Consider the following 27,766-nt stretch of genomic DNA (forward strand, 5'->3'; position numbering starts at 1 on the left):
AAGTATGCCTACGGGAATCTAAGTAGCGCTATAGCAACTGCTTTTTCACTCATATTGCAGCCTTGCCTGTCTACCCAGACTATGCTGGTAAAGCAGCTTTTTGAAAATGAGTAATTGGCTTTGATACTCTGATTGGTTAGAGATGATCCAATCGCTGATGACTTTGTTTTGTACAACGCCCCTCCTCACTATAAACCACTTCAATGATGGTTGTCTGACTAAAGTATGTAGCAAAGAGAGCAGTGGAATAATTTAGTTTGAGTTGTCATGTTAATTGCCGCTTAGATAATAGGCTACAATTAATTTAAAGACTTTGTCTAATAATGTGATTCATTCTAGCTCTTACACCAACAATTTGTTTCATAGTCATTTATTACAGGTCAGCCCCACAGATACTCAGCAGATCTTCAGATAAAATGTACACAGGTCAGTGCGTGAAGACAGAGATTGCCTGTTATGGAAATACGCGGGAGGGGCGAGATCAGGTGGGACCATTCTAGCCAATGAGAAGGCTTATACGCGTGTGAACGGTGTATAGAGATAAATTGTTTTTTTGTTGACAAAATTCGACACTCATTGACTTCCATACAAAAAAATCTCTCACTTCGTAAGCTTATTTTTCTTCGACAGATTTTGGGCGGAGTAAAACCTCTTGCTTCGCCTGTTCCTATCTGATGTAGCCTAGGCTCAAAACAACTGTGGCAGAGAAGAAGTGAGAGGGATAAATGGGCCCAAAATCTGTTCTCCAGCAGGTGGCATTTCTCGTTTTTGCTCACCAGGTGAGATAAGTATTTGTACGGTGGTCAATGAGTTTTGAATTTGGTGAACAAAATAATGTAATGGCATATTTTTTTTACTTATTTGATCGAATAGAAATGTCGCAATCATTAGGTTGTTACGAGTGTATGGATATAAGTAGGACACACGTGACATCTTGGCAACTTTGAGAAAATAACACCTGAAATTGTCTGGTAGTCACCCCGCCTATTTCTACAATTTATCTACTTAAAATGTGATTTTAAACTTAACCTTAATGACATTGCTAACCTTATACCTAAACATAAATTAAAAGCAAATGTTTGTTTTCATGATTATTTTTTTTAGGGCTGTGGTAATTAGTGGAAACCGGTGTGCCTGTTCACACGCATATCTGCCTTCTCATTGGCTAGAATGGTCCCACCTGAATTTGACGACTGCCTTCCATTTTTTTAAAGAAATGTATTTTCATTGTTAGAGCCGGCACTAGAGTATCTGGTCAATATAAAGGATAATCTGTCGACTGTACTAGGGTTTGGCAGATGCGTCCCAACAAGTTCAGGCGTTTTCGCATGCCGTGAACGTCACTTTAAATAGCTTGATCCCCGCCACTCCCACTGTCCCGACTCCTACCCTTACCTCAGTGCTCCTACTCTACCATCTTCTACTCCCATTCCGTTTGTCCAAATGAGAAACCGGGCTAACCGACGCCCATTCCCGGCAAACATCTGCCATATTGCTCCGAGTAAGTAAAATAACTGTTCCGGGCCCTCATCCCAACAAAAAGTAGAAGTATTTCATAAGGGAGAAAGTTCTACAAGCCAAGGGGAAGCATTACATTTCCCTCAAATGCAGAAAATTGTCGATGATCGAGTGGCCGGATAATAATCTTCAATGCAGACTCCAGCCAATTTTCATAATCAATTTGGATTATCGCTGATGGCGTCGTCGGCATAGAGCTCAATTGCTTATTCTATAGGAGACATACAGCAACATTCCAGTTTCCGCGTTTTCACACTGCGGCGAATAGGCCTACCTGCGTGAAAGATAAAACGGAGGTAAGTTCCCACCGTTATATGGAACTAGATGTGATATAAGTTTTGTTTGAATTCTTGCAATTGTCATTTTAAAACAGGCTACGTTGGACTACTCGCCTCGCCTTGTTAGTATTTTAACATTCACTCTCCCTTGGATAGTTAGTACCCTGAGATGCGCGCCTATAATGGCTTTTCCGCAAACTTGTCACCCCCTTGCCACACAAAGAGAAATATACTTGAATGTTTTCAAATAATTCCGGATGACAGTAACTCCTGTCAACTGGAGTTTGTCCGAATAGGCTATGTGCTGATCTCGTGGTGATGTTTGTTTAGGAACACAGCGATAAATGAAGGTCATGGTTTGAAATGCAACCATGAACTATCGCACAATAACAGGTTGGAAAGAAGAAAATCGTGAAAACGAATGCTTTGGACGTCCATCGTTTACTTTGGTTGTGGAGGAAAATAGCCTATAACGAGTTATAACCTACAGATGATGAAACGTAAGAAGTCCCACACCCTAAGGAAAGTTACCGGAAATGTTTAGAAGGGTGTGATTGCGGCCCGCAATTCGGAGCGTTCCTTCATTTGCAGGAACCCCTCTTTATTGGGTCCAATTCTATTGGTCAATTTTTAAGATAGGACTCCTGTACTGTAGCTGGCGGGAGGCAGCGGGCTACACCAGTAGCTAATTAGTTAGGACACAGGTAGACAGTGACCTTCGCCCCCGCTTTCAGGGGAAACACCTGTAGGTAGCTAGCTAGCTAGCTAGGACCATACACCCCCTGAAAAATCTGAATAAAACAATTATAATTGAAAAAGGTATTCACAGAAGTAGTGCACTCGGCCTTTACTAGTATTAGCGGACCAATATAGATGTCTGTAGCACGGGCAACATTTTTTTAGCATCTCTGCTTTGTGATATAATTCATGTGCAATATTTTATCATTACTTAAAATATGAGTGAAATATTTATTTATTATGTTAACCTGCTTCTCTGTGTTGGAATGGTGTGGGCATACCTCAACAACAGAATGTTGTTGGCATATACCAATCTTTAAATGCTAGTAAAACTAAGTGCATGCATTTCAACCGATTGCTGCCTGCACCCTCCCGCCCGACTAGCATCACTACTCTGGACAGTTCTGACTTAGAATATGTGGACAACTATAAATACCTAGGTGTCTGGTTAGACTGTAAACTCTCCTTCCAGACTCACATTAAGCATCTGCAATCCAAAATTAAATCTAGAATCGGCTTCCAATTTCGCAACAAAGCCTCCTTCACTCATGCTGCTAAACATACCCTCGTAAAACTGACTATCCTACCGATCCTTGACTTCGGCGATGTCATTTACAAAATGGCCTCCCATCACTCTACTCAACAAACTGGATGTAGTCTATCACAGTGCCATCTGTTTTGTCACCAAAGCCCCATATACTACCCACCACTGCGACCTGTATGCTGTCGTTGGCTGGCCCTCAATACATATCTGTCGCCAAACCTACTGGCTCCAGGTCATCTGTAAGTCTTTGCTAGGTAAATCCCCGCCTACTCAGCTCACTGGTCACCATAGCAACACCCATCTGTAGCACGCGCTCCAGCAGGTATATTGCACTGGTCATCCCCAAAGCCAACACTTCCTTTGGCCGCCTTTCCTTCCAGTTCTCTGCTGCCAATGACTGGAACGAATTGCAAAAATCACTGAAGTTGGAGACTTATCTCCCTCTCTAACTTTAAGCATCAGCTGTCAGAGCAGCTTACCGATCACTGTACCTGTACACAGCCAATCTATAAATAGCACACCCAACTACCTCATCCCTATATTGTTACTTATCCTCTTGCTCTTTTGCACCCCAATATCTCTACTTGCACATCTACACATCTATCACTCCAGTATTAATGCTAAATTGTAATTATTTCGCCTCTATGGCCTATTTATTGCCTACCTCCCTACTCTTCTACATTTGCACACACTGTACATATATTTTTCTATTTTCCTTTTCTATTGTGTTATTGACTGTACACACTTTTTTTCACCTTTATTTAACCAGGTAGGCCAGTTGAGAACAAGTTCTCATTTACAACTGCGATCTGGCCAAGTTAAAGCAAAGCAGTGCGGAAAAAAACAACACAGAGTTACACATGGGATAAACAAACGTACAGTCAATAACACAATAGAAAATCTGTATACAGTGTGTGCAAATGAAGTAAGGAGGTAAGGCAATAAATAGGCCATAGTGGCGAAATAATTACAGTTTAGCAATTAACACTGGAGTGATAGATGTGCAGGTGAGGATGTGCAAGTAGAAATACTGGTGTGCAAAAGAGCAGAAACACATATGGGGATGAGGTAGGTAGTTGGTTGGAGGGGCTATTTACAGGTGGGCTGTGTACAGCTGCAGCCATCGATAAGCTGCTCTGACAGCTGATGCTTAAAGTTAGAGAGGGAGATAAGTCTCTAACTTCAGTGATTTTTGCAATTCGTTCCAGTCATTGGCAGCAGCCAAAGGAAGTGTTGGCTTTGGGGATGACCAGTGCAATATACCTGCTGGAGCGCGTGCTACGGATGGGTGTTGCTATGGTGATCAGTGAGCTGAGATAAGGCGGGGATGTACCTAGCGAAGGCTTATAGATGACCTGGAGCCAGTAGGTTTGGTGACGGATATGTATTGAGGGCCAGCCAATGAGAGCATTCAGTTTGCAATGGTGGGTAGTATATGGGGCTTTGGTGATTAAACGGATGGCACTGTGATGGACTGCACCCAATTTGCTGAGTAGAGTGTTGGAGGCTAATTTGTAAATGACACCGCCCAAGTCCAGGATCGGCAGGATAGTCAGTTTTACGAGGGTATGTTTGGCATCATGAGTGAAGGAGGCTTTGTTGCGAAATAGGAAGCCGATTTCTAGATTTAATTTTGGATTGGAGATGCTCAAAATGAGTCTGGAAGGAGAGTTTAGAGTCTAGCCAGACACCTAGGTATTTATATAGTCCACATATTCTAAGTCAGAACCGTCCAGAGTAGTAATGCTAGGCGGGCGGGTGCGGGCAGCAATCGGTTGAAGAGCATGCATTTAGTTTTACCAGCGTTTAAGAGCAATTGGAGGCCACGGAAGGAGTGTTGTATGGCATTGAAGCTTTTTTGGAGGTTTATTAACACAGTGTCCAAGGAAGGGCCAGATGTATACAGAATGGTGTCGTCTGTGTAGAGGTGAATCAAAGAATCACCAGCAGCAAGAGCGACATCATTGATATATACAGAGAAAAGAGTCAGCCTGAGAATTGAACCCTGTGGCACCCCCATAGAGACTGCCAGAGGTCCGGACAACAGGCCCTCTGATTTGACACACTGAACTCTATCTGAGAAGTAGTTGGTGAACCAGGCGAGGCAGTCATTAGAGAAACCAAGGCTTTTGAGTCTGCCGATAAGAATACAGTGATTGACCTTGGCCAGGCCGATGACGACGGCTGCACAGTACAGTCTTATCGATGGTGGTTATGATATCGTTTAGGAACTTGAGCGTCGCTGAGGTGCACCCATGACCAGCTTGGAAACCGAATTGCATAGCGGAGAAGGTACGGTGGGATTCGAAATGGTCAGTGATCTGTTTGTTCACTTGGCTTTCGAAGACTTTAGAAAGGCAGGGCAGGTTGGATATAGGTCTGTAACAGTTTGGGTCTAGAGTGTCTCCCCCTTTTAAGAGGGGGATGACCGCGGCCGCTTTTCAATCTTTAGAAATCTCAGACGATATGAGAGGTTGAACAGACTAGTAATAGGGGTTGCGACAATGGCGGCAGATAATTTTAGGAAGAGAGGGTCCAGATTGTCTAGCCCAGCAGATTTGTAGGGATCCAGCTTTTACAGCTCTTTCAGGACATCAGCTGTCTGGATTTGGGTGAAGGAGAAGCGGGGGAGGGCTTGGGCCAGTTGCCGTGGGGGGTGCGGAGCTGTAGGCTGGGGTTGGGGTAGCCAGGTGGAAAGCGTGGCCAGCTGTAGAGAAATGCTTATTGAAATTCTCGATTATCGAGGATTTATCGGTGGTGACAGTGTTTCCTAACCTCAGTGCAGTGGGCAGCTGGGAGGTGTTCTTATTCTTCATGGACTTTACAGTGTCCCAGAACTTTTTGGAATTAGTGCTGCAGGATGCAAATTTCTGTTTGAAAAAGCTAGCCTTTGCTTTCCTAACTGACTGTGTATATTGGTTCCAGACTTCCCTGAAAAGTTGCATATCGCGGGGACTATTCGAAGCTAGTGCAGTGCGCCACAGGATGTTTTTGTGCCGGTCAAGGGCAGTCAAGTCTGGAGTGAACCAAGGGCTATATCTGTTCTTAGTTATACATTTTTTGAAAGGGGCATGTTTATTTAAGATAGTGAGAAAGGCACTTTTGAAGAACAACCAGGCATCCTCAACTGATGGGGTGAGGTCAATATCCTTCCAGGATACCCGGGCCAGGTCGATTTAGAAAGGCCTGCTCGCAGAAGTGTTTTAGGGAGAGTTTGACAGTGATGAGGAGTGGTCGTTTGACTGCGGACCCATAACGGACGAAGGCAGAGGCAGTGATCGCTGAGATCCTGGTTGAAAACAGCAAAGGTGTATTTAGAGGGCAGGTTGGTCAGGATGATATCTATGAGGGTGCCCATGTTTATGATTTTGGGGTTGTACCTGGTAGGTTCCTTGATCATTTGTGTGAGATTGAGGGCATCTAGCTTAGATTGTAGGACGGCCGGGGTGTTAAGCATATCCCAGTTTAGGTCACCTAACAGTACGAACTCTGACGATAGATGGGGGGACAATTTATTCACATATGGTGTCCAGGGCACAGCTGGGAGCTGTGGGGGGTCTATAACAAGCGGCAACAGTGAGAGACTTATTTCTGGAGAGATGGATTTTTAAAAGTAGTAGTTCGAACTGTTTGGGCATAGACCTGGATAGTAAGCCTGCGGAGTTCTGGCCATCTCTACAGTAGATTGCAACTTCTCCCCCTTTGGCAGTTCTATCTTGACGGAAAATGTTGTAGTTGGGGATGGAAATTTCAGTATTTTTGGTGGGCTTCCTAAGCCAGGATTCAGACACGGCTAGGACATCAGGGTTGGCGGAGTGTGCTAAAGCAGTGAATAATGCAAACTTAGGGAGAAGGCTTCTGATGTTAACATGCATGAACCCAAGGCTTTGCCGGTTAGAGAAGTCAACAAATGAGAGCGCCTGGGGACACACAGGGCCTGGGTTAACCTCTACATCACCAGAGGAACAGCGGAGGAGTAAGATAAGGGTACGGCTAAAGGCTATAAGAACTGGTCGTCTAGTGTGTTCGGAACAGAGAGTAAAAGGAACAGACTTCTGGGCGTGGTAGGATAGATTCAGGGAATAATGCACAGACAAGGGCATGGTAGGGTGCGAGTACAGTGGAGGTAAACCTGGGCATTGAGTGACAATGAGAGAGGCTGCATCTCTGGAAGTGCCAGTTAAGCTAGGTGCGGTCTCAGCATGTGTGGGGGGTGGGGCAAGGGAGCTAACCGAGGCATGTAGAGCAGGACTAGGGGCTCTGCAGTAAAACAAAACAATGAGAGCTACCCTAAACAGCAGTATACAAGGCATATTGACATTAGAGGGAGGCATAAAGCAATCACAGGTGTTGATTGGGAGGGCTAAGACAACAATGGGTAAACACCTAAGACTACAACATGGGTAGATGGCAATGAATGGGTAGAGTGTCAGTTAGCTACACAGGCTGGGGCCGACAGATAAACAAAATTAAGTACCGTGTTAATGAACGTGTAACTGTTGTTTTTGTCGCACTGCTTTGCTTTATCTTGGCCAGGTCGCAGTTGTAAATGAGAACTTGTTGTCAACTGGCCTACCTGGTTAAATAAAGGTGATATATATATTTTTTATATATTTGTGCAAGTAGACTGATTGGACAGCTCACCTTCCTATGGTAGATTACATCATTTTCAATGAGGAAATAGGAAGCATTTTTGAAAAGGTCTGAGGTGGGGTTTGAAAAAGTGTTTTTTCTCCAATTTATGCTTTGGCCACATACAAGTATAGGATGAGTCAACAACATTATTTGGATAGGAGTTAACAGAATATTAACTTTTAAAATTAATTTTCACTGAGCAGTTGAACACAAGCATGAGGATGCCCACAATGGGATGCTTGAGGGGGCGCGTTCCTGCAGGTGTAGCAACGCCCACATTGCCGGCCACAATCTAAATCCAATCAAATTGTATTTGTCACATGCTTTGTAAACAACAGGTGTAGACTAACAGTGAAATGCTTACTTACTGGCCCTTCCCAACAATGCAGAGACAACAATAATAAAGATAATAACACAAGGAATAAATACACAATGAGTAACTGTAACTTGGCTAAATACACAGAGTACCAGTACCGAGTTGATGTGCAGGGGTACGAGGTAATTGAGGTAGATATGTACATATAGGTAGGAGTAAAGTGACTAGGCAACAGTATAGATAATAAGCAGTAGCAGCAGCGTATGTGATTAGCTTGTTAGTGCAAAAGAGGGGGTCAATGCAGATAGTATGGTAGCTATTTGGTTAACTATTTAGCAGTCTTATGGCTTGGGGATAGAAGCTGTTCAGGGTCCTGTTGGTTCCAGAGTTGGTGAATCGGTACTGCTTGCCATGCAGTAGTAGAGAACAGTCGATGACTTGGATGGCTGGAGTCTTTGACTGTTTTTAGGCCCTTCCTCATACACCGCCTGGTATAGAGGTCCTAGATGGCAGAGCTCGGCCCCAGTGATGTACTGGGCTGTACGCACTACCCTCTGTAGCGCTTTGCGGTCGGATGCCAAGCAATTTCCATACCAAGCGGTGATGTAGCCAGTCAAGATGCTCTCAATGGTGCAGCTGTAGAACTTTTTGAGGCTCTGAGGACCCATGCCAAATCTTTTCAGTCTCCTGAGTGGGAAGAGGCATTGTTGTGCCTTCTTCACCACTATGTTGGTGTGTGTGGACCATGTTAATTCCTTCGTGATGTGGACAATGAGGAACTTGAAGCTGTCGACCCGCTCCACTATAGTCCTGTGGAGGGGGTGTGCTCTGCCCTCCATTTCCTGTCCTCCCCACAGTGAATCTACAGTCCTGTAGCTTAGCATCTGCGTCATCTGACCACTTCTGTATTGAGTGCATCACTGATACTTCCTGTTTGCTTCTAAGCAGGAATCAGGAGGATGGAGTTATGGTCAGATTTGCCGAAGGGAGGGTGAGGGAGAGCCTTGTTTGTGTGTGTGGAGTATTGGTGTTCAAGAGTTTTGTCGCCTCCAGTTGCACAGGTGACATGCTGGTAAAAATGAGGTCAAACGGATTTCAGTTACCCTGCATTAAAATCCCAGGCCACAAAAAGCACACACTATTGGAATGCTCGCAACATTGTTTCCTCTCCGGACCGATGACAGTCTACTTTGTATTCAATCAATTCATCGCATTTCACCCTCTGACTACAATGTTTCATTTTGCGGTGTTATTTGTGAAGTTTCCCTCCATGTCCTTTGACATTGTAAGTAAGTTCATAGGTCACCTGGAGGGTAAAGGAGATTCCAGGATCTGCTGTTTTTTAAGCAAATGATGTGACAAACACCATGCATATGCGTGCTATACTGACCAACTACTCCATCAATTAATTATGTGGCATACTATTGTTGGTATGTTTCCCATACATACTCTGTAAAATTTTTATTTATTTATTTTTATATCCAGCTTTCTCTGAAAACTGCAAGAATGGTCCTTCCTCCTGTGCAAACAAAGGCAGGCGCCAGAGCGCCACAGCCCTATTAATTCACAGTAAGCATAGGAGTGTTCAAAGTCCATGCATGCAATCCCTGTTAAACAATCAACAGACAGGAGAGGGGCACTGGGTGTCACACAGTGACTGGTTTGTTTGGAGGATCTCTCTAGTGTAGCTGGCACTGAGGCTTCCCTATGTGAATACTCTTAAACCCTTTTGTACCAAGAACTGTCATCGTAAGTGAAAATAACCCCCCCCCCCCCCCCCCCAAAAAAAAAACAAGGCATCTCCTGTGCCTAGGATTGTGTAAAAAGTGTGATGTTGGGCACAGATCTGTGCTCTCTCTGCATTAATTTGATGATCTGGCTTTGCACAACTATCAGTGTCACAGTCAGTGTGTGTTCTAAAATAACCAAGCGGGTAGTGTGGTCATGCTGGCCTCTTGCCCTCTGACAGACTTCAGACACAAAGGTGCCTCAGTAAAATGAGAATCAGGCCCTCTTATTTACACACCATTTCTAACAAAACGAGTAAACCCTGCCAGTAATGACAGTAGCAGTGATGTCATAGTGGCTTTGAGAGTCTTTCACAGCATATCCCATTGCCTGTGTTGTAATTAAACCTACACAGCATCTTGCCCACTCAACTAGTATCAATGGCTGCATCTATGCCACAACAGCTGCTCTGCATTGTCAAAGCTTGTATTCAGATAGCTAATGGATTCATCTGGGGAATGTCAGGAAGTCCTGCAGTAGGTGTTTGAAGCATCTGTAGATTGTTCTTTGTTATACATTCTTATACACCAGGCCAACGCATTGTTGGAAATGTTGATGGGTCAGATAAGGTTGTCAGTGTATTAAGTGTCACCAGCTCGCTCATGTTTTCATGGCTGAGTGACTATGCAAATATGGATGGATGCACCAGCACACCAAGATCAACATGACATAATAATCACATCACAAATGATCGCATAAAAGTTATGGATGCAAATAGTAATCCTCTTTTACCTAATGATATTTAAAAGGTAGCTAGCTAGCTAACGTTAGCTAAATGAAACTGATCTAACGTTAGCTAAATAAAACTCTGGCTTGCTAGCTGACTAGGCAGGCTGAGGTAAATAAGTACACTAGCTAACAACGTCAGTCTAAAAACAGCTGAAATGATTTATTCCTCTAACAATATTTTCTTATAAAGACATATGTTTAAGAAAGAGTGTTCTCTTTCCCGTCTTTTCGATCCTTTGAAGCAGCAGGTAGTTGGCAGGTTGTCACCGTTAAAAACACCAACCGTCATTGGAGAGCAATTTTGAGGTAATAATTTTGAGCGCTTATGAGGCGAAATGGAACTAGAATTCCCCGCGTCCTCCATCCTTCGGGACCGCTACGAGAGCCAAGCAACCAGCATAGCAACGGACGCTTTGGTTCATTACGTAATCCGGTCAGAATTTTGCAAGTTCTAGCAACAGCCCTAGCAACAGAAGCTAGAACTCATCAAATCCCATTATGAAGCGGGGGGAGATACTTTTTTGACAGGGGGACACTATTTGGCATGACACACCCACATTTTAAATTCACTAACACAACAATACATTCCGTACAAATATTTGTGGCAGCGTTCCTTTACTTGAACCATTTTGGATGTTATTTTGGTATGTGATCTAACAAATGTTTTGAAGTCAGACTGTACCTGACACCAAAAAAGCCTTGTCCCTTTACCCCTTTGTCTGCATCTTTCTTTCTTTCTCAGAATGCTGACCTGGCTTAGGGAGCTTAGTGAATGGATCTGGCAGGACCGGTTGTGGTTCCCAGCGGGCCTGGGTTGGGCCAACCTCAAGGACCGGGATGGCCAAGTCTTCGCTAAAGGAAGGGATCTCTGGGTCATCTTCCCCATCGCAGTATGCTTCCTGATTGTACGACAGATATTTGAGAGGTCAGTACTCCAGGCCCAAGACCAAGAATCCTTTGGGCCTTGGTCAGAAGTAGGGACACCCTATTCAGGATGAAACCAATACCTCCCCTCGCCACCTCCTCACATTGCAATGGCCTTGCTATGTTCCATTAGTTTGCTGTTGTTTTTAACCTGTATTGCTCAAATCTCGTTTTCCTGTTCAGCTAGCCTTGTTGACTTGTGTTCACTACAACAATCATAACTGATTTACAGTCCCTACAACACTTTCCTGTCCTCCTTTGCTTCCTCTTGACTATCCAGGACCGTGGCCGTTCAACTTGCCTCTTTACTTAGAGTGAGGGAGAAACCGCGTGTCAGAGCTGCTCCCAACACCACACTGGAATCCTATTTCTGCAATGCATCAAAGTTCCCCTCACAGGTAATTGCACAGCATAACTATAATGCTACATACCGGGGTCAAACGCCAACACCTTCCTAATCCTACATGTAGTAAACTACCATACAGTTCCACTGACCAAATCCACGTGGCCACACAGTTCAATAGTTCACACAAACACTGCACAACTCCTTAGTCAAATCCATGCACAATATCTACATTAAATCAACCATTATTTAAAGTGCATTCAAAATCGCAGCACACTTTACAGTAAAACAATAATTGAAGGAGACATTAGCACATAAGATGTTAAAGGGATAATCCACCCCAAACCACCAAACCATTAATTCCTATGATTAACTGTGTTAAACAACACTAATATGTGAAAACAATGTTTTTTGTGAACACATTTTTTTTGTTGTTATAACAAGGCTGGTAGCAATGTGAAAGTCATTGGAAATCTGTTGAAGTTGAAGTCGACTACAAAACATGGCTCTCTCTGGGCTGGTTGGCTAGCTAGTTAGCAAACGTAGCTACACTACACACAATAATACCAAAGTCAATATCAGTATGTGAAGTAACTAGCTAGCTGTAAAATCGCCTGAACAAACGAGTGCAGAGTACGTTGCTATGGCAACAACGGCCCTTTCCCACGTTTTCCACAGACACACAAAGCGCATTGCAAGATGGTACTTGATGGAGAAACTGAGGGTGCATTCGTAAATTCACTCTGGCTATCAACTCCGGTTTCAGAGCATTCTCGTCTGAGTGTGCCAGGGAGCAGAATACCTGAGGAATTTACAAACGCGCAACACTTGTTGAATACGATTGGTGTCAGTCAACGTTGTTGGCAAAAAAATGTTTTATTAAATTGTTGCCAGCAGGACAGTTAGCCACCAATGCTCTAGATAACATGTAGACAACCTAATCAGCTCAGCTAAGGTGAGTAAAATGGTCAGAGGGAGGTGTTCTCTCATTCGTGTCTGGAAAGTAGCTAGCAAGCTAGACAACTTCAGTAAGTTAGCTTAGGTGCTTGACAGCCGTTGTGAGGTCAGAACGCTCAGATCAACCCTACTGGACAATCTGACAACCCTCTGAATTTCTGAACGGCCAGAGCGCACTCTGAGCACACTCAGGCACTCCACAGTGAATTTACGAAAACACCCTGAGTTGAATCATTTGGGACACTGTTTAGATTGAGCACATCTAAGCGAAATATATTATGTACTTCGTCACGACGATATGAACGGATGGATGTGTTCTTGACAAGTATACCCACCCATACCATCTATTGGCTGATTTGGCGATCTGGAGTGCAGGTAATTATTTTAAAAGCCTTATGAAATGTGATGGTGTGTTATCCCCTATCTCTAGTGACGAGAACCAGGTAGCTATGACACGTTCCTACACGATTTCCTGATTTCACAGAAGGACCACATAGAGGTTAAATCATTGTGCAATCTGGAATGACTCATAAGAGCCTGTTTCTGTAGCGTGAGGCAGCTTGATGTACAAGTTCACCCCCTGAACAGGACGCTAGTCTAGTTCAGGGCCTTACCCCCAATTTGCAGTCTGGACTCTCAACTTTCCAATCTCAGGGCAGACACTAACCACAAAGCCACTGAGTTGGTACACTAATGAAACAGACCTTCACCAAATTGACAGGAGTTTCATGTTTGTATTTATTTGGGGGGGGGGGTGGATTATCCCTTTAATTTAAGTGTATATTGCTCTTAACCCTCGTTTCTCTCTGTCAGAGTTCAGTGGAGGAGTTAACTAAACAGTCGGCCTGCTCGGTGCGGCAGGTCCAGAGGTGGTTCCGACGGCGGAGGAACCAGGAACTGCCGAGCCAGATCAAGAAGTTCCGGGAAGCCTGGTACCCTTAGCAGCCAAGTGCAAACCCACAAGCCTTATTTTTCTATCTGTGGTTATACAGTCAGAGGCTACACTCATTTCTGTATTGAATATGGTTGAAATCAATTGTTTTAGCAAAGAAAGTATGGTACCGCTAACTGAAATGAATAGTAGCGGAGCAGATGAACATGGTTGAATGGAACTTGCACTTGCCCACATTTTAATTAATTAAACAACCTTTATTTATTTATTTCCGATGTGGGCGTATTTCTACTGTGTAACATGTTATGTGCCTTCTGTAAAAGTGCCTGCTATTGTCTTTACCGTGATTTGACGTGAGTCTTATTCACCTGATCAAAACATAAGCTCCCTTGTATAGTTTACAGGTAGTTGTAGCTCATGTTTTACTTTGTCTTGAAGGAGCCATAGTTTATTGTCTATCTGTTGTGTGAACATGTGAAGTTGTGTTCTGTTCATATGGGGTTTCTGAGGTTGCTGTGCGTTCTCTTGCAGTTGGAGATTTACCTTTTACTTTCTTGCTTTCATTGCTGGCCTGGGTGCCCTAATTGATGTGAGTACCACCATTTACTGTTGGCATATATTTTCTCTAGCAATGCTTTGCCTTTGTAATGTTTTATACCTTTGCGTGTGCCATTTTGTGTTCGTGTTTGACACTGAAATCTCTTCCTAGAAACCATGGTTCTATGACATGGAGGAGATGTGGAATGGCTTCCCCACACTGGTATGTACATTATGTGCCACCTTTTTTGCCCACATTTTCTATAAGACTGTTGGTCTCTAAATTTTAATTGGTTTTAAATGTTTAGTTGGTCTAAAATCTTTACAAAGTCAGTGTCTACCACAATATGGGAGAGTCACAAGCAAATTATTTTTCAAAGGTTCCCAGTACATGAACAGTTTTTCATGCTTGTTTATCAAATTCGATGAGCTGCCTGATTGAAGATTCCAGTTTGGTATTTCTAGACACCTTTTATGAATGAAAATGTATGCATGCATAAATGTAAGCATGCACTATACTTTAAGTAGCTTTAGAAGTGTCTGCTAAATACCATATTTTTTTTATATTCAATGTTTGTTCTTCCCTCTTATAGCCACTGCTGCCTTCTCAGTACTGGTACTACATGATTGAGCTGGGATTCTACATCTCGCTACTATTCAGTGTGGCAACGGATGTCAAGCGCAAAGTAAGTGGAGCCTAATTCAGAAACATTGACAATTTACATTCAGTACCATTTACAGTGGTAACAGGAGAGACTGTCGTCAAGAAGGCAGAGAGAGCGATAAAAGCAAGCTAACCTTATTTCGACAGATGTCAGTTAGGGAATCACAACTAAGTTAGGGAGGGAGGGGTGTTAATTTAATCTGTGGGTTAATGTGTGACCGGCACACTGTGGAAAGGTATGGCAGTGGAGACTGATTGACCATGTTTTCCAGACTTATTTATTTTCCAGCCGGCGAGTCCAAACGAAAGGTGGCAACTCTTCAAAACAGTCAGCAGACTTGACTGAAATCCAGTCCTGTTTGTCGGTTGATTTGACAGACACAATGAAATAATGGGGCTGATCCAAAACAATGGTGTCATTAAGTTAGCTGTAATTGCAGTGGAATTCCAAATTGGGCTTGTTTGTTTTTTGTTCAGGTTTTCTTTGTAGGGTTTTTAGTTCAGTTGTAATTGGAAAGTGCACATGGCTACATGCACTCAGTGTTTCCATTTATGAAAATTGCACATTAATAAATCAGCGTCAGCCTGTATGACTTCCCCAGCTATCTGTTACATGTCTCAAGTAGCCCGCGAAAGCCAGCCTGGATAGAATGCACGTATGTACTAATTTACCATGTGCAAACTATCGCCACGGTCCGTGTCATGGTGAAACTTGCACTCCTGTAGATCTGAAATAATTGGCTGGTGAAACTTGCATCCAGCCAACCAGAAAAGCAAGGCAAAGTGATTCAGGCATTCTTGAAAGTCAAGACAGTCTTTGTCCTGCAAAGAAACATTTATTTTTATAGTTGCATTTTTTTTTAAATTAGCAAACAGTAGGCATTTAGAATTAAATGTGGTGAAGCTTTATAACCCACGTGCCGTGCATAGGCCTACCTTCAAAATTATTCCCTAATCATAATTTATTTGAAAAACACAGTTTCCATTATCATTTGTCACAAAGAAAGTTAGACATAAGAAAAATAAACCCCTGTCGAACAGATAAAAAAATGATAATTTCTCCTATAGCTGCCGTTTCCATGACACATTTTTGTGACATTGATTTTGTTGAATAAACCTGGATCATTGGAAACATTTGAACTACATGACTCGGTGTTGAAACCAGGTGTCTGTAACCGTAGCTTAGGTGTCCCTCCAGACATTTCAATCTTTGAACGTTTTGCTAATATTCCGCAGTGTTAAAGCTCTAATTTAAGATAACTGTAGTTCAGAACGACGCATCCAAAAGAAACTCGATAATCAAGTTACGAGTGAGGAACGTCATGACCATGGTGCCATATCCATCAGAACTAGAACTAGTTTCAACAAGATTTTAAAGGGAACTACCACCACCGCTGTTATGACTGAAGCTGATGTGCAGTGCACAAAGTAAACTAAACATTTGCATAACTGACAAACTCCACCTCTCTCGCTCTCTTCAAGGATTTTAAGGAGCAGATTGTTCACCATGTGGCCACTATTCTGCTGATCAGTTTCTCGTGGTTGGTCAACTACATCCGTGCCGGGACTTTGATCATGCTTGTGCATGATGCCTCAGACTACCTACTGGAGGTACAACCCCCCCCCCCCCCCCCCCCATACCCAATCTTATTTCTCCAACAATGCAATACAATGTCAAGCAAAAAGGCATCCAGCTATTTCACCATTACAAACCTAAAGACACTATATCCATTCCATGATAAGTATAGAAGAGTGAGTGTTATTTCTATATGGAAAGTCATTGTATTATCATTATAATAATAAATGGTGCTTATAGAATCTCTACTCACAGAACTGGTCATACTGTTAAGCCTGCCATCTAGAGGAGAATTTCGGAAACAGCAACCATATATTTATTATTTATTTATTTTTTCCTGTTCCTTTTAGTCAGCAAAGATGTTCAACTATGCAGGATGGAGAAAGACCTGCAACTACATCTTCATCCTGTTTGCAGCTGTGTTCATCCTTACCCGCCTTGTCATACTCCCCTTCTGGTAAGATGCTCAGATCTTGGATGACACTCATCTGCATCCTAGAGGCAGTTTCCCGGACACATATTAAGCCTAATCCTGGACTAAGAAGCCTTTTCAACTGAGCTTTTACATTGAGCTTGCTTTTTAGTCCAGGACTAGGTTTAATCTGTGTCTGGGGAAACTGCCTCCATATGTGTCAAGTATTATTTTCTGTCAGTGATACAGGATGCAATGCATTCTGGGGATTTACTTAAGTCTTTGTCAAAATGCTTTTGACTGCCCATGCAGAGCTGTATTGACTGGATCTGTCTGTTTCTTCCCCCAGGATCATACATACTACGTGGGTGTACCCATTGACCCTCTATCCCCCTTTCTTTGGGTTCTACTTCTTCAACGGGCTGTTGTTTGTGCTACAGTGTCTGCACATCTTCTGGGCTGGCCTCATCCTGCGCATGGCCGTCAAGTTCCTACCTGGAAATGTATGTATTCCCGAACCTAATCACTATAGGGAGAGGTTTCCCTGGACAGCGATTGAGCCTAGCCCAGAGCCCTATACTATATATGTGGTTTGAGGAGTTTAGCAAGGTAACTCTGCGTTCAGCTCGGGATAACCGGTACTACGAACGTGGCTCACCTTTTTTAGCCAGGTACATTTCTATGGCAACGAACTAGTCTGCTCCCGGGCAGGTTAACTCAGGGCTAACTCTATTTATCCTGAATGAAGGGTCTGAGCTGCGAGTTGAGGACCAATAAAATCATATTACCTTTCGCAAAGGTTGCATCATCATCACCTTTAACTTGAGTAAGACAACTTGTTAAATATTTTATTAGCCAAATGTTTGTGTTCAAAAAAATAGTTGTGTTAAAAATACCTAGCACATTTAGTAATGACAGAATGCATTTGAAACTTCATGTATAGTCAAACGTGTGCAAATTATTTTATCGATAGGAGTGGGGAAAAAGGTGCTCAAACTACGTACGTAATATAGGGCTCTGGAATATGAAGCTAACTGCAGCTGGCTAGCTTTAGAAAACCCTAATACCCCTAATGACTAAAAAGCAAACTCAATGGAGAATTTTCATTGAAAGTGCTTTTTAGTCCAGGGTGAGGCTTAATCTGTGTCTGGGAAACCGCCCCTATGTCAAAATGTTCTGATCCTCACCGCTCTACTTTCTATCACCCAACTGTACATGTAAACCGACTGTTCGACATCACCACTCAAACTCAACGTTTACTTACAATTATTTTGATGTGGTTGTCTTACCTAGCTAACTTAAACATAGAGTCCTCCATTGAAACAATAACAAAGCCACACCCCGCCTCTGTTTTGGTCAAAAGTTTAGGGATGGGCCTGGAGAAATGTAGCCACTTTCAAATTCATAGATGGGGCTATGGATGCAAGGACTGACCATCCATGATATAATTTTTTTAGTTTTAACGATGTTTATTACTGTTTGTTTACATTTAGATTGCTTATACACATTGGTGTGAAATAAGCTTGTATTTTGGGTTCTAATGTGGTATGACAGTTTAACTAAGCTCATGAAGCATTTATCTAATCAAATAAAACAAATCGAATAAAATGTTATTAGTCACATGCGCCGAATACAACAGGTGTAGAGTTTACAGTGAAATGCTTACTTATGAGGCCCTAACCAACAATGCAGTTTCAAAATATAAAATACGAACAAGAAGTAAAAGTAACAAGTAATTAAAGAACAGCAGTAAAATAACAATAGCGAGACTATATACTGGGGGTACCGGTACAGAATCAATGTGCGGGGGCACCGGTTAGTCGAGGTAACTGAGGTAATATGTACATGTAGGTAGAGTTATTACAGTGACTGCATAGATGATAACAGCGAGTAGTAGCGGTGTAAAAGAGAAGGGGGGGGGGTGTATATACAGAGCCTTCAGAAAGTATTCCCACCCTGTGACTTTTTCCACATTTTCTGGTGTTACAGCCTGAATTTAAAATGGATACAATTCAGAATGTAGGGTCACTGGCCTACACACAATACCCCATAATGTCAAAGTGGAATTATGTTTTTAGAAAGTTTTACAAATTCATTCAATTAAAAGCAGAAATTTCTTGAGTCAATAAGTATTCAACCCCTTTGTTATGGCAAGCCTAAATAAGTTCAGGAGTAAAAAAAATTAAAATAATCTTAAATTGCATTGTCTCACTGTGTGCAATAATAGTGTTTAGGCCTCCTGAGTGGCTCAGTGGTCTAAGGCACTGCATCACGGTGTTAGCTGTGCCACTAGAGATTCTGGGTTTGAGTCCAGGCTCTGTCGCAGCCGGCCACGACCGGGAGACCCATGGTGCAGCGCACAATTGGTCCAGCGTCGTCCGGGTTAGGGGAGGGTTTGGTCGGCAGGGATGTCCTTGTCCCATCGCGCACTAGCAACTCCTGTGGCGGGCCGGGGGCAGTGCACGCTGACACGGAGGAAACACCGTACACTTGCGACCAACACATTGGTGCGGTTGGCTTCAGGGTTAAGTGGGCATTGTGTCAAGGAGCAATGCAGCTGGGTTGGGTTGTGCAGCTGGGAAGGGCACCTATTGGTAGTTGGGTAAAAAAAAAATCACTACAAAGATACAGGCGTCCTTCCTACCTCAATTACCGGAGGAAAGAAACCGCTCAGGGATTTAAATCAATAAGAGTTTAATGGCTGTGATAGCAGAAAACAACTGAGGATGGATAAACAACATTGTAGTTCAGGGATGGGCGGGTTCCACAAAAATTCAGAACTCATGAAGAGTGGCCTCAGTGGCCCACCACCTTGCAAGCAAAACATTTTCTTGACAGCAAAGATACAAAAAAATTGTTTTAAAGTTAATTTCCTGCAATTCTGCACATTTTGCCATGGGGCATAGAGAAAATGTTTGTTTTGAAGCAAGTTTGATGCAATTGTAAATGTTTTGTCATGGGGCAGAGAAAAAAATAGCAGTTTTGAAATAGCAGTTTTAGAATGTACTGCAATTCTACACATTTTGCAATAGGGTGGAGGCAAATGTTTGCAGTTTTTAATATGATAACTGATGATCAATGGACCCCACCCTGGTCTGTAATTTTACCATGCTCACTACAAGTTTAGACGGTTGGACGCTAGACTAACATACCAATCTTTTAAAAAATGCTGGCATGGGCTAATTGATGTGACTGCTGATGCACAACCAAATGTTGAAATTGTACCTTGTGTATTCTATTATTCTATCTAAACAGTAAAAATAAATCAAAATGAATTGGTCCATGGGCCTACAAAAAGGCCCCCAGTTGCCCATCCCTGTTGTAGTTAATCCACAATACTAACCTAAATGACAAAGTGAAAAGACTGAAACCTGTACAGAATAAAACATATTCCAAAACATGTATCCTGTTTACATTAAGGCACTAAAGTAAGACTGCAAAAAAATGTGGCAAAGAAATAGACTTTATGTCATGAATACAAAGCGTTACGTTTGTGGCAAATCCCAAATAACACATCACTGAGTACCTCTCGTCATATTTTCAAGAATGGTGGTGGCTGCATCATGCTATGGGTATGCTTGTCATCGGCAAGGACTAGAGTTTTTTGGGGGGGGGCACAGGGAAAATCCAAGAGGAAAACCTGGTTTAGTCTGCTTTCCAACATGCACTGGGTGACAAATTCACCTTTTAAGCAGGACAATAACCTTACACACAAGGCCAAATATACACTGGAGTTGCCTACCAAGATGGCATTGAATGTTCCTGAGTGGCCTAGTTACAGTTTTGACTTAAATTGTCTTGAAAATCTATGGCAAGACTTGAAAATTGCTGTCTAGCAATGATCAACAACCAATTTGACAGAGCTTGAAGAATTAAAAATATTATTATGTGCAAATATTGTACATTTGTGGGCAAAGCACTTAGACTTACCCAATATTTATTCAACTTTTAATTCAGGCTGTAACAACAATGTGGAATAAATCAAGGGATATTAATATTTTTTAAAGGCACTGTGACTTTAAAAAAAACGTTTTACCTTTTATGGCATAAACACAACCAGTCATGTTTTCTTCTTCTGATTTGCCGAACAATCACTTCAAAGAGCTTCTTTACTAGGCTACCCGTGCGCATTCAACGACACGCAACATATTTCCAGCCTCCAAACAGTTCAGTTGTTATACCAAAAAAGTGTACAGACATTTTGCGATTGTCATTAGGCCAGAATTTACTCGCCAACTGCTATCCGCGCGCGTCTCGGCCACTCATATCTGCCTTGGCAAAATGTCAGTGCTCTCTTCGAACCACATCGCATTTTGGAGCGTAGAATATACCACCTGTTTTCAAGTCCATTTGCTAATTTTTCATGCAGTAATGGTGTAGAAGCTTATACTTTTCTTGACACTTTTGTTTTAATTACTTTCACCCCTGGTTGATGCTAGTAGCCTAGTCAAGGATGCGTCAATGCAATGTGGGCACACAACGGCACAAACATAAAACTTGAATTTGTAGGTTTTAAATATCCCTCTAGTGGTTGACCTACTTTAAGAAATGCCATTGGTTGGTGGATATAAAGACTGTGGTCACCAACCTTTTTGAGTCAAGATCACCTTTTGAGTCAAAAGGCAAGCCGAGCTCTACCGCTCACATAAAACATATTTTTTACGTGATTTAAAAAAAAAAAAGTAATGTTAAGCCTATGCAGCATTAACCTATTTAAAAACATTGCTGTAGCAATGGGTTTGTTCAGTAGGCTTTAGGCCTAATAGATTATCACCATATGTTGGCTATGCTTGAATTGCCCTGCCAATGCATTGTTCTCCTCAGACCATTTTTGTTTGATATATTTCAACATTTGAGGTAGGTTATATGATCACATTGGTAATGGATCAGTTGTTTTATTGCTTGTGAGGCACGGCTGAGTGAGCATAAATGAATATCATTTGCTTTTTTTTTTTTTTTTTTACTGGGTTGATGGTGCCTGCCTCTGGTCAGTCTCGGCGGGGGGAGACCGCAAGAAACTGAGGGCCGCTCTTCCTTTCCTCTGCTGGCACTGACCAAAAAGAGGACACAGTCTTCTTGTTGTTCAATCTAGTTATTTCCTTTAGATTTTGCTGAGGCCGTATGGTTATTTTTGTCTGTCTACGTGGCTTTGTTTAGTAGGGCTACTTTGTCTGTATAATTATTCCATTGCTGATATGTGTGTCGCGATGCTTGCTTGCTAGTGCTGTCCATGACAAAGAAATACATATCTAGACACACACCCTATGATTGAAAAAAATCTATTAAATCTATTATATATTATACTGCGCTTGTCTGATGTTGTAAGCATTGCGGTTAAAAATGATGACACACAAATTACTAAAGCGGGAGCCAGAGATCAATATAGCCTTAACAGAAAAAAAAAAAACTGTTACACGCTTCTCCTCCCACCAGAGCATGTGAGCCGAGTTGTGATGTTGGAAATCCCGGAGTTGTGCGCAAGCTCCTTTCCAACCGCGCTGCTAAAAACCGCTCCGCGCTCACCAGGAAAAATAAAAATAAACTGCAGCTCCGAATTTGCTCCATTAATTAAAATCACAATTTAACCAACACCCATCTATTTTTGTGACTACCTGGAGCTACCATTTTGGTTTCGAAGCATTTAAACCAAACCACATGGATTTCAATAAACATGAAAAGATGAATGCATGTCATATTAAACAGCATATAAACATTAAATAGGTCAGGAGCCAGACGGGGAGCCTAAGAAGGAACGAAAATGTATTATTTAGGCTTTATTTCAAGGCTATAGCCTACAACGAAATACATTGTGAAGCATTTTCGAGTGCGACACAGTAGGCTGGTAGGGACATAGGGGACTCTGCATTTTAACATTTTGTTGTATTAAATTATTATAGTCTATAGATTGTGCTAATAGGCTGTGACTTAGAATGAAATACAAATTAAATGAAAAATGACTTGCTAGTGCCTTTGAATTCATTTTTAGAAACACTGGTTTGGCCAGTCTGGCTCATGTGATGGTCCCTGGAGAGCGGGCCAGCAGCGGAGAATATCCTCTCCACACTTGCAGAGCCACTGGGGATGCTAAACACCCTTTTGGCCCCTCTTGCCAGGCTGGGCAGAGATGTAGAGTTTATTTTTATTATAGGTAGGCTTAAAGGTTTTTAGGCAAAATAACCCAACCAAAATGGAAAGCTTGAATGTGGGAATATGCAGGGCCTATTGGGCCAAAATCAATTATGGCCTATTGTAAATATAATAGACCAAAAATGAATGACACGTTTAAGAGATCTGATTTCTTGTTTCTAAATGCATTGCTACAATGACACACTTAGTTATCTACCCACCTAGTTCCTTTCTTTTAGCATGTGCATGTAGTAAGTACACCATGTGGCTTTCAGGATATGTGTCTTTTCAGATTCCACAATGATTCTTTAGTTGTGGACACTACATCACCACACTCCCTCTCTTGCTGTTGGTCCTGTAAGTCACCTTTTAGCACCTGTGTGTTTTATCAGTTTCTTTATGAAAATATTTAGCGAACTCCATGACAGTAGCTAAAGCATGGAGCTATTAGCAGCACACAAGTAGACTACAAATGCATGCTGGGGCGGTCATGACCTGTGCTGGAGAAGTGGGTGCTACTCGAGTTAAATTGGAGCGGGCGAGAAGGCCGACACTCCAGTCTCCAGTCAAATCAGGTGTGTGTCCTTACTCAAAATTGACAGGAGCGCTCCAAACAAAAGACGATGAATAAATTTACAACTCGTAAATAGAATGAAATAAACATTGTAGAAATTATGGGAATTAATGGTAAATGTACTACTGGGGATACTGGTGTGCCATCCCCACGGCCTCTGCTTGTCTAATTGACACTGAGACAGGTGTGAATCAGACAGGTGTCTTGTGTGCAATACATTTTTTTAATATATATATATTTGCCAAATCTCAACTAAATCTTGGTTGACCAAAAGCCTATCGATCAAACAATCGACCTGTCGACGAAATGGGGTCGGCCCTACTTGCTAGTATTATTTATTCTCGCCCAGGCATGTTTACGGAGCGACGGGTCTTTCTAAAATAAAATTACTCATGTAGATTGTACAAATGTTGTGGTTGAGTTATAGTCTACAGTTTCATAGTAGCCTTTAACTGAAGATCTAAATACACCCCCCCCCCCCAATGAAACTGATTGGTTGGTATGCAGATGCTGCATGGACGTTCAGAGAATATGCGCAAAGTGGAGTCCTGCACATGTGCAGAAGAAGCCCTGGGACCTCCAGCTGCTAGGAACCGGGGTCTAGAAAAGTTGGCTGTGCAGCCTCTGCCTTAACTTAAATGCATGAATTTGACCTACATTTGACAAAATTACCTAAATGTACTCTCTCTCCCATCAGGATATCGTTGAGGATGAGAGGAGCGACAGGGAAGAGACTGAGTCAGACGAGGAGGATGATGACCATGAGAAAAGGGAGAAAACAAAAAATGGCTTTGTGCAGAATGGCAATGGCCACACAGTGCTTAACAACAACCACCACCACCACAGCAAAATGGAGTGATTTGTTACAGAGACACCAAGGAGGATGTGTCAGGAATAGGGAAGAACAACTCCCATGAGGCCAAAGTAGGGCAGAATGGATGGTGGAAAAGCCACACACACACGCACACACCGCTGAATGATATATACACAAATAATGCTAAAGATCACACTCCTTACGAGGCTTGGATGGGTTTCACTGCTCTGTAGATCACACTAGTTGAAGGAGGGAGGGGAGAGTTCAGGAAAGACTGCAATGGACCCAAACACACAGTAAAACTGTGCATGGTCTGAGCTGTCCAGTGCCTTACCAACAAACTGTTATTCCCTATCATTTCTATCCATCCGCCTCTATTTCTTACTGTTCTGAGTCCTTACATTGCAAATCATTCACTAAGGCAGGGTTTCCCCAAACTGGGTCCCCGCTCTGAGTATTGCTAGACTGAAACTTGACTGTTCAAATGCTGCCTTCTCAGTACACTGACACCCTTCCCAAATAATGACACACTGAGGTAAATGACATGCAATGTCCCAACACTTAAAACTGCCAAGAGAGATGAGGTGCTCTTAATGACCACAACATGGTACAGGTCAGTATAAGTGTTCAAATCACCATGTCAGACCACTAAAGCATACAGTAGCGATAATGGAAAATAAGTCATTGGTTTTTGCCCCTGCCATTTTGTTATTGGATTGTAGATCAGGCACTACTATTGTTGCCATGGCATTCTTATTCAACCTGGAATGTGCCGTTGTTGTTAATGTTCTTGGTTAAGATTTTGTTGGAAAAAAAATATGGCGGTTAATAATTAAGTTGTTTTAATGGTTTAAAAGCTGACGAGTTGGGTTTGCATTGTGTCGATATTTGTCTTAGTTTATGCCGGTCTCCAAATGCAATGGCTCTTGGGGAGCAGAAAGCACACAGCTTGAAATAATACTTTTTAAATGTTTGTTCATGTTTTGAAAATAACTTTTTAGTTATCAGATTTGATTTTGTTTTATTTTTTTATTTAAAAAGTCCAGTCATTGATCCAGACACATTTCAGAGAAATGGTCTGACCTACCCAAACCAGTCCAACACTTAATTCAACCAGACTGGAGGAGAATATATTCATTAAAATCTGTATTTTTATGCCCATTCATCCAAAGAGGCACTTTATGGGTCAGCATAGACCCAATACAACATTAAAGCAAAATGACAGTCCAGGCCATACAGTGATTTGGATTATGATTGGGGTTTACAATTACACTACAGTTTTCATTTCCTATTTATTTCATTTTCATGGAGTCCTTTTCCATTTCTTTGTAAAGCGTTTGGTTCAATTCATTAAGTTTTTTAAATAAAATGGACACCAAAGTATGTTTTAGTTTTGCCTGTGCCTTATCTGTTACGTGTAAAAAAAAAAATATATATATATAAATCTCTCACCATGTTTCTTTTTAATTTCCTGTCTACCATCTTGCTCTATCTTTCTTTATTCAACTCTCCAATATGGATTACTTTTGTACGTCCCAAATGGCACCCTATTACTACCTACATAGTGCACTACATTTGACCAGATGCACATGATCTCCCTGCAGTGCTGTAACATGTCCTTTGTTCCCCTTCACTTCTTCATGTCTTAGCGCAAAGACCTATCCCTATGACTCCCCCCTTTCCCCCCAAAAATACGCTTTTCCCCAACTAGTTTCTTATTTTGTCATGTTGCAAAGATATGATAAAGGTTATTGTGAATTTAATGGTCGTCTCCTGTGATTATTTCTTTATGAATACGTTTTGTGTCTCTAGTTCAAAGCAAAGTACAAACCGTAGAAATTAGGTAAAATGACTGAATGGTCCCGTCTGCGTTCCATTCCTAATTCCTCGTATTGTCCTAATGCGGGCCTGCTACAGTCATGTCAGCTGGGGGTCACATCCTTCTCAAAACCCATTGGAAGAGAAGGTCAGAGGGGAGGTTCCTCTGGCTTTCTCTTCCTAAGGGTTTTGAGAAGGATGCAAGGAGAGTGACCGTGAGGAGTATGCAATTGAGATTCTTCCAAATTAACATGATCTCCCCCCCTAGCTGACATGACTGTAGCTGGCCCACATTAGGACAATAAAAGAAGCTGTGATCTTTAGTGAATGATCACTGCTGCATCCGCCTTCCCAATCTTCTCTTACTCATCCTCCAGACAGCTTTGTGGATCAAATGATCTTTTTCACTAATCTCATCCTCCAGTTGGCTCTCTTTTTCATGCGAAACTCCATGCGTAGCAATTGAGCCTGGGGACAAGGTCACTTATTCACCAACATTACTGCCCCTTTTCTACCTACTTTATTTGTACTTGGGCTATTTCAGACCTTTTAATTAGAATGAAGGAATGAATGAATATGCCTTTGGCCATGTTATTCAGGGTTTGTTTGCATGACCAAACGTTACTTTTCCTTTGAAGATAAGAGTAATGTTTCTCTGTTGGTGGTGCCTCCAGTAGTCTAAGGATTAAGTATGCACATAAATGCTAAGGAGTCAGTGGGGCAGGTAAGATACGGTGTGGATCCTTAGGCTAGGCCTGCCTAACAATGGTATAGTCAAGTTTGAAAAGCTTGTCAGCATTTGAGTGGCAAATTGAGTAGATGCAGATCTAGCCAAAAGATAGTGGTTTGACTATTGAAGAATATTGTTTTGATATTTTTTCTTATCCATATGTCAATGAAACTAGATACCATACTCTCTTTCCTCTCGCTCCCTTTGTTTGGCTGCAGCCTAAAGGCCTCAGTTAATTGCATACGATCGAGATCACTTCATGCCTGCACCCTCAGCCTCTACTGTATACTGTATATCGTTCCTCTCGACTGACAGCCTAACTGAAGCAATCTCAATTTCATCCTGGTCATGCCCCCGGCTACAGTGTATTGTCTTTCTCTCTGGCACACTCTCCCCAACGTCACGCACGCCTCTGTCTCTTGCTCCTCCTCAATCTTTGCCTTCATTCACGTCAAGCCTTCCCTGCCTCATTATTCACCTTTCAATCTTCCGTAATGAAGGCACGTACATTGACGCCTGATGTGGATGGAGTTATCGAGGTGTTGAATCTAGCAGGTGACCAGGCTTAAGGTCTTCCTGACAGGGAAGCAAAGGACGGGGGTATTTGATTCACATGTGAACTGCAGGGACCCTTATTCAACTCCTGTTAAACTATTTATAAAGGCTTTAGCGCCAGGGGGATGTCGCGTGTGCCCACGGATGTATGTATCCCTGAGTAGGTATGTATCTGCATGTGTATTGTCGTGGTAATTTCCTGTATTACTAAATTAAGAGAGTTATAAACCACACACCAGTCAGAGTTATACTTAAACTTCATCTTTAATTATATGAGCTTCACCATAGCCCTTTGACT

The 27,766-nt window shown here is 42.2% G+C and overlaps 1 protein-coding gene across 3 annotated transcripts; it reads left to right on the forward strand.

Moving 5' to 3' along the window:
• Positions 1–697: 697 nt before the first annotated feature.
• Positions 698–26,128, forward strand: LOC120041139 (ceramide synthase 2-like). Of its 3 annotated transcripts, none has more exons than XM_038986090.1 (11): positions 698–779; positions 11,289–11,471; positions 11,751–11,868; positions 13,584–13,702; positions 14,194–14,251; positions 14,372–14,422; positions 14,793–14,885; positions 16,346–16,474; positions 16,790–16,896; positions 17,201–17,354; positions 24,249–26,128. In XM_038986090.1, the coding sequence occupies exons 2-11, from the start codon at positions 11,290–11,292 to the stop codon at positions 24,408–24,410; spliced, it is 1,173 nt and encodes a 390-aa protein (XP_038842018.1). In that variant the 5' UTR covers positions 698–779; position 11,289; the 3' UTR covers positions 24,411–26,128. The 3 variants fall into 3 exon arrangements, with proteins under 3 accessions (XP_038842018.1, XP_038842017.1, XP_038842016.1); XM_038986089.1 differs by lacking the exon at positions 698–779 and adding an exon at positions 1,385–1,501; XM_038986088.1 differs by lacking the exon at positions 698–779 and adding an exon at positions 1,402–1,814.
• Positions 26,129–27,766: the final 1,638 nt, after the last annotated feature.

This window comes from Salvelinus namaycush, unplaced genomic scaffold (assembly GCF_016432855.1).
Source record: "Salvelinus namaycush isolate Seneca unplaced genomic scaffold, SaNama_1.0 Scaffold41, whole genome shotgun sequence".
NCBI lineage: Eukaryota > Metazoa > Chordata > Actinopteri > Salmoniformes > Salmonidae > Salvelinus > Salvelinus namaycush.

Coding starts and splice junctions, on each gene's coding strand:
- LOC120041139 (XM_038986090.1), top strand. CDS start 11,290: ATGCTGACCTGGCTTAGGGAGCTTAGTGAATGGATCTGGCAGGACCGG. Junction 16,475..16,789: donor CCTCAGACTACCTACTGGAG/GTACAACCCCCC, acceptor TGTTCCTTTTAG/TCAGCAAAGATGTTCAACTA. Junction 17,355..24,248: donor TCAAGTTCCTACCTGGAAAT/GTATGTATTCCC, acceptor CTCTCCCATCAG/GATATCGTTGAGGATGAGAG.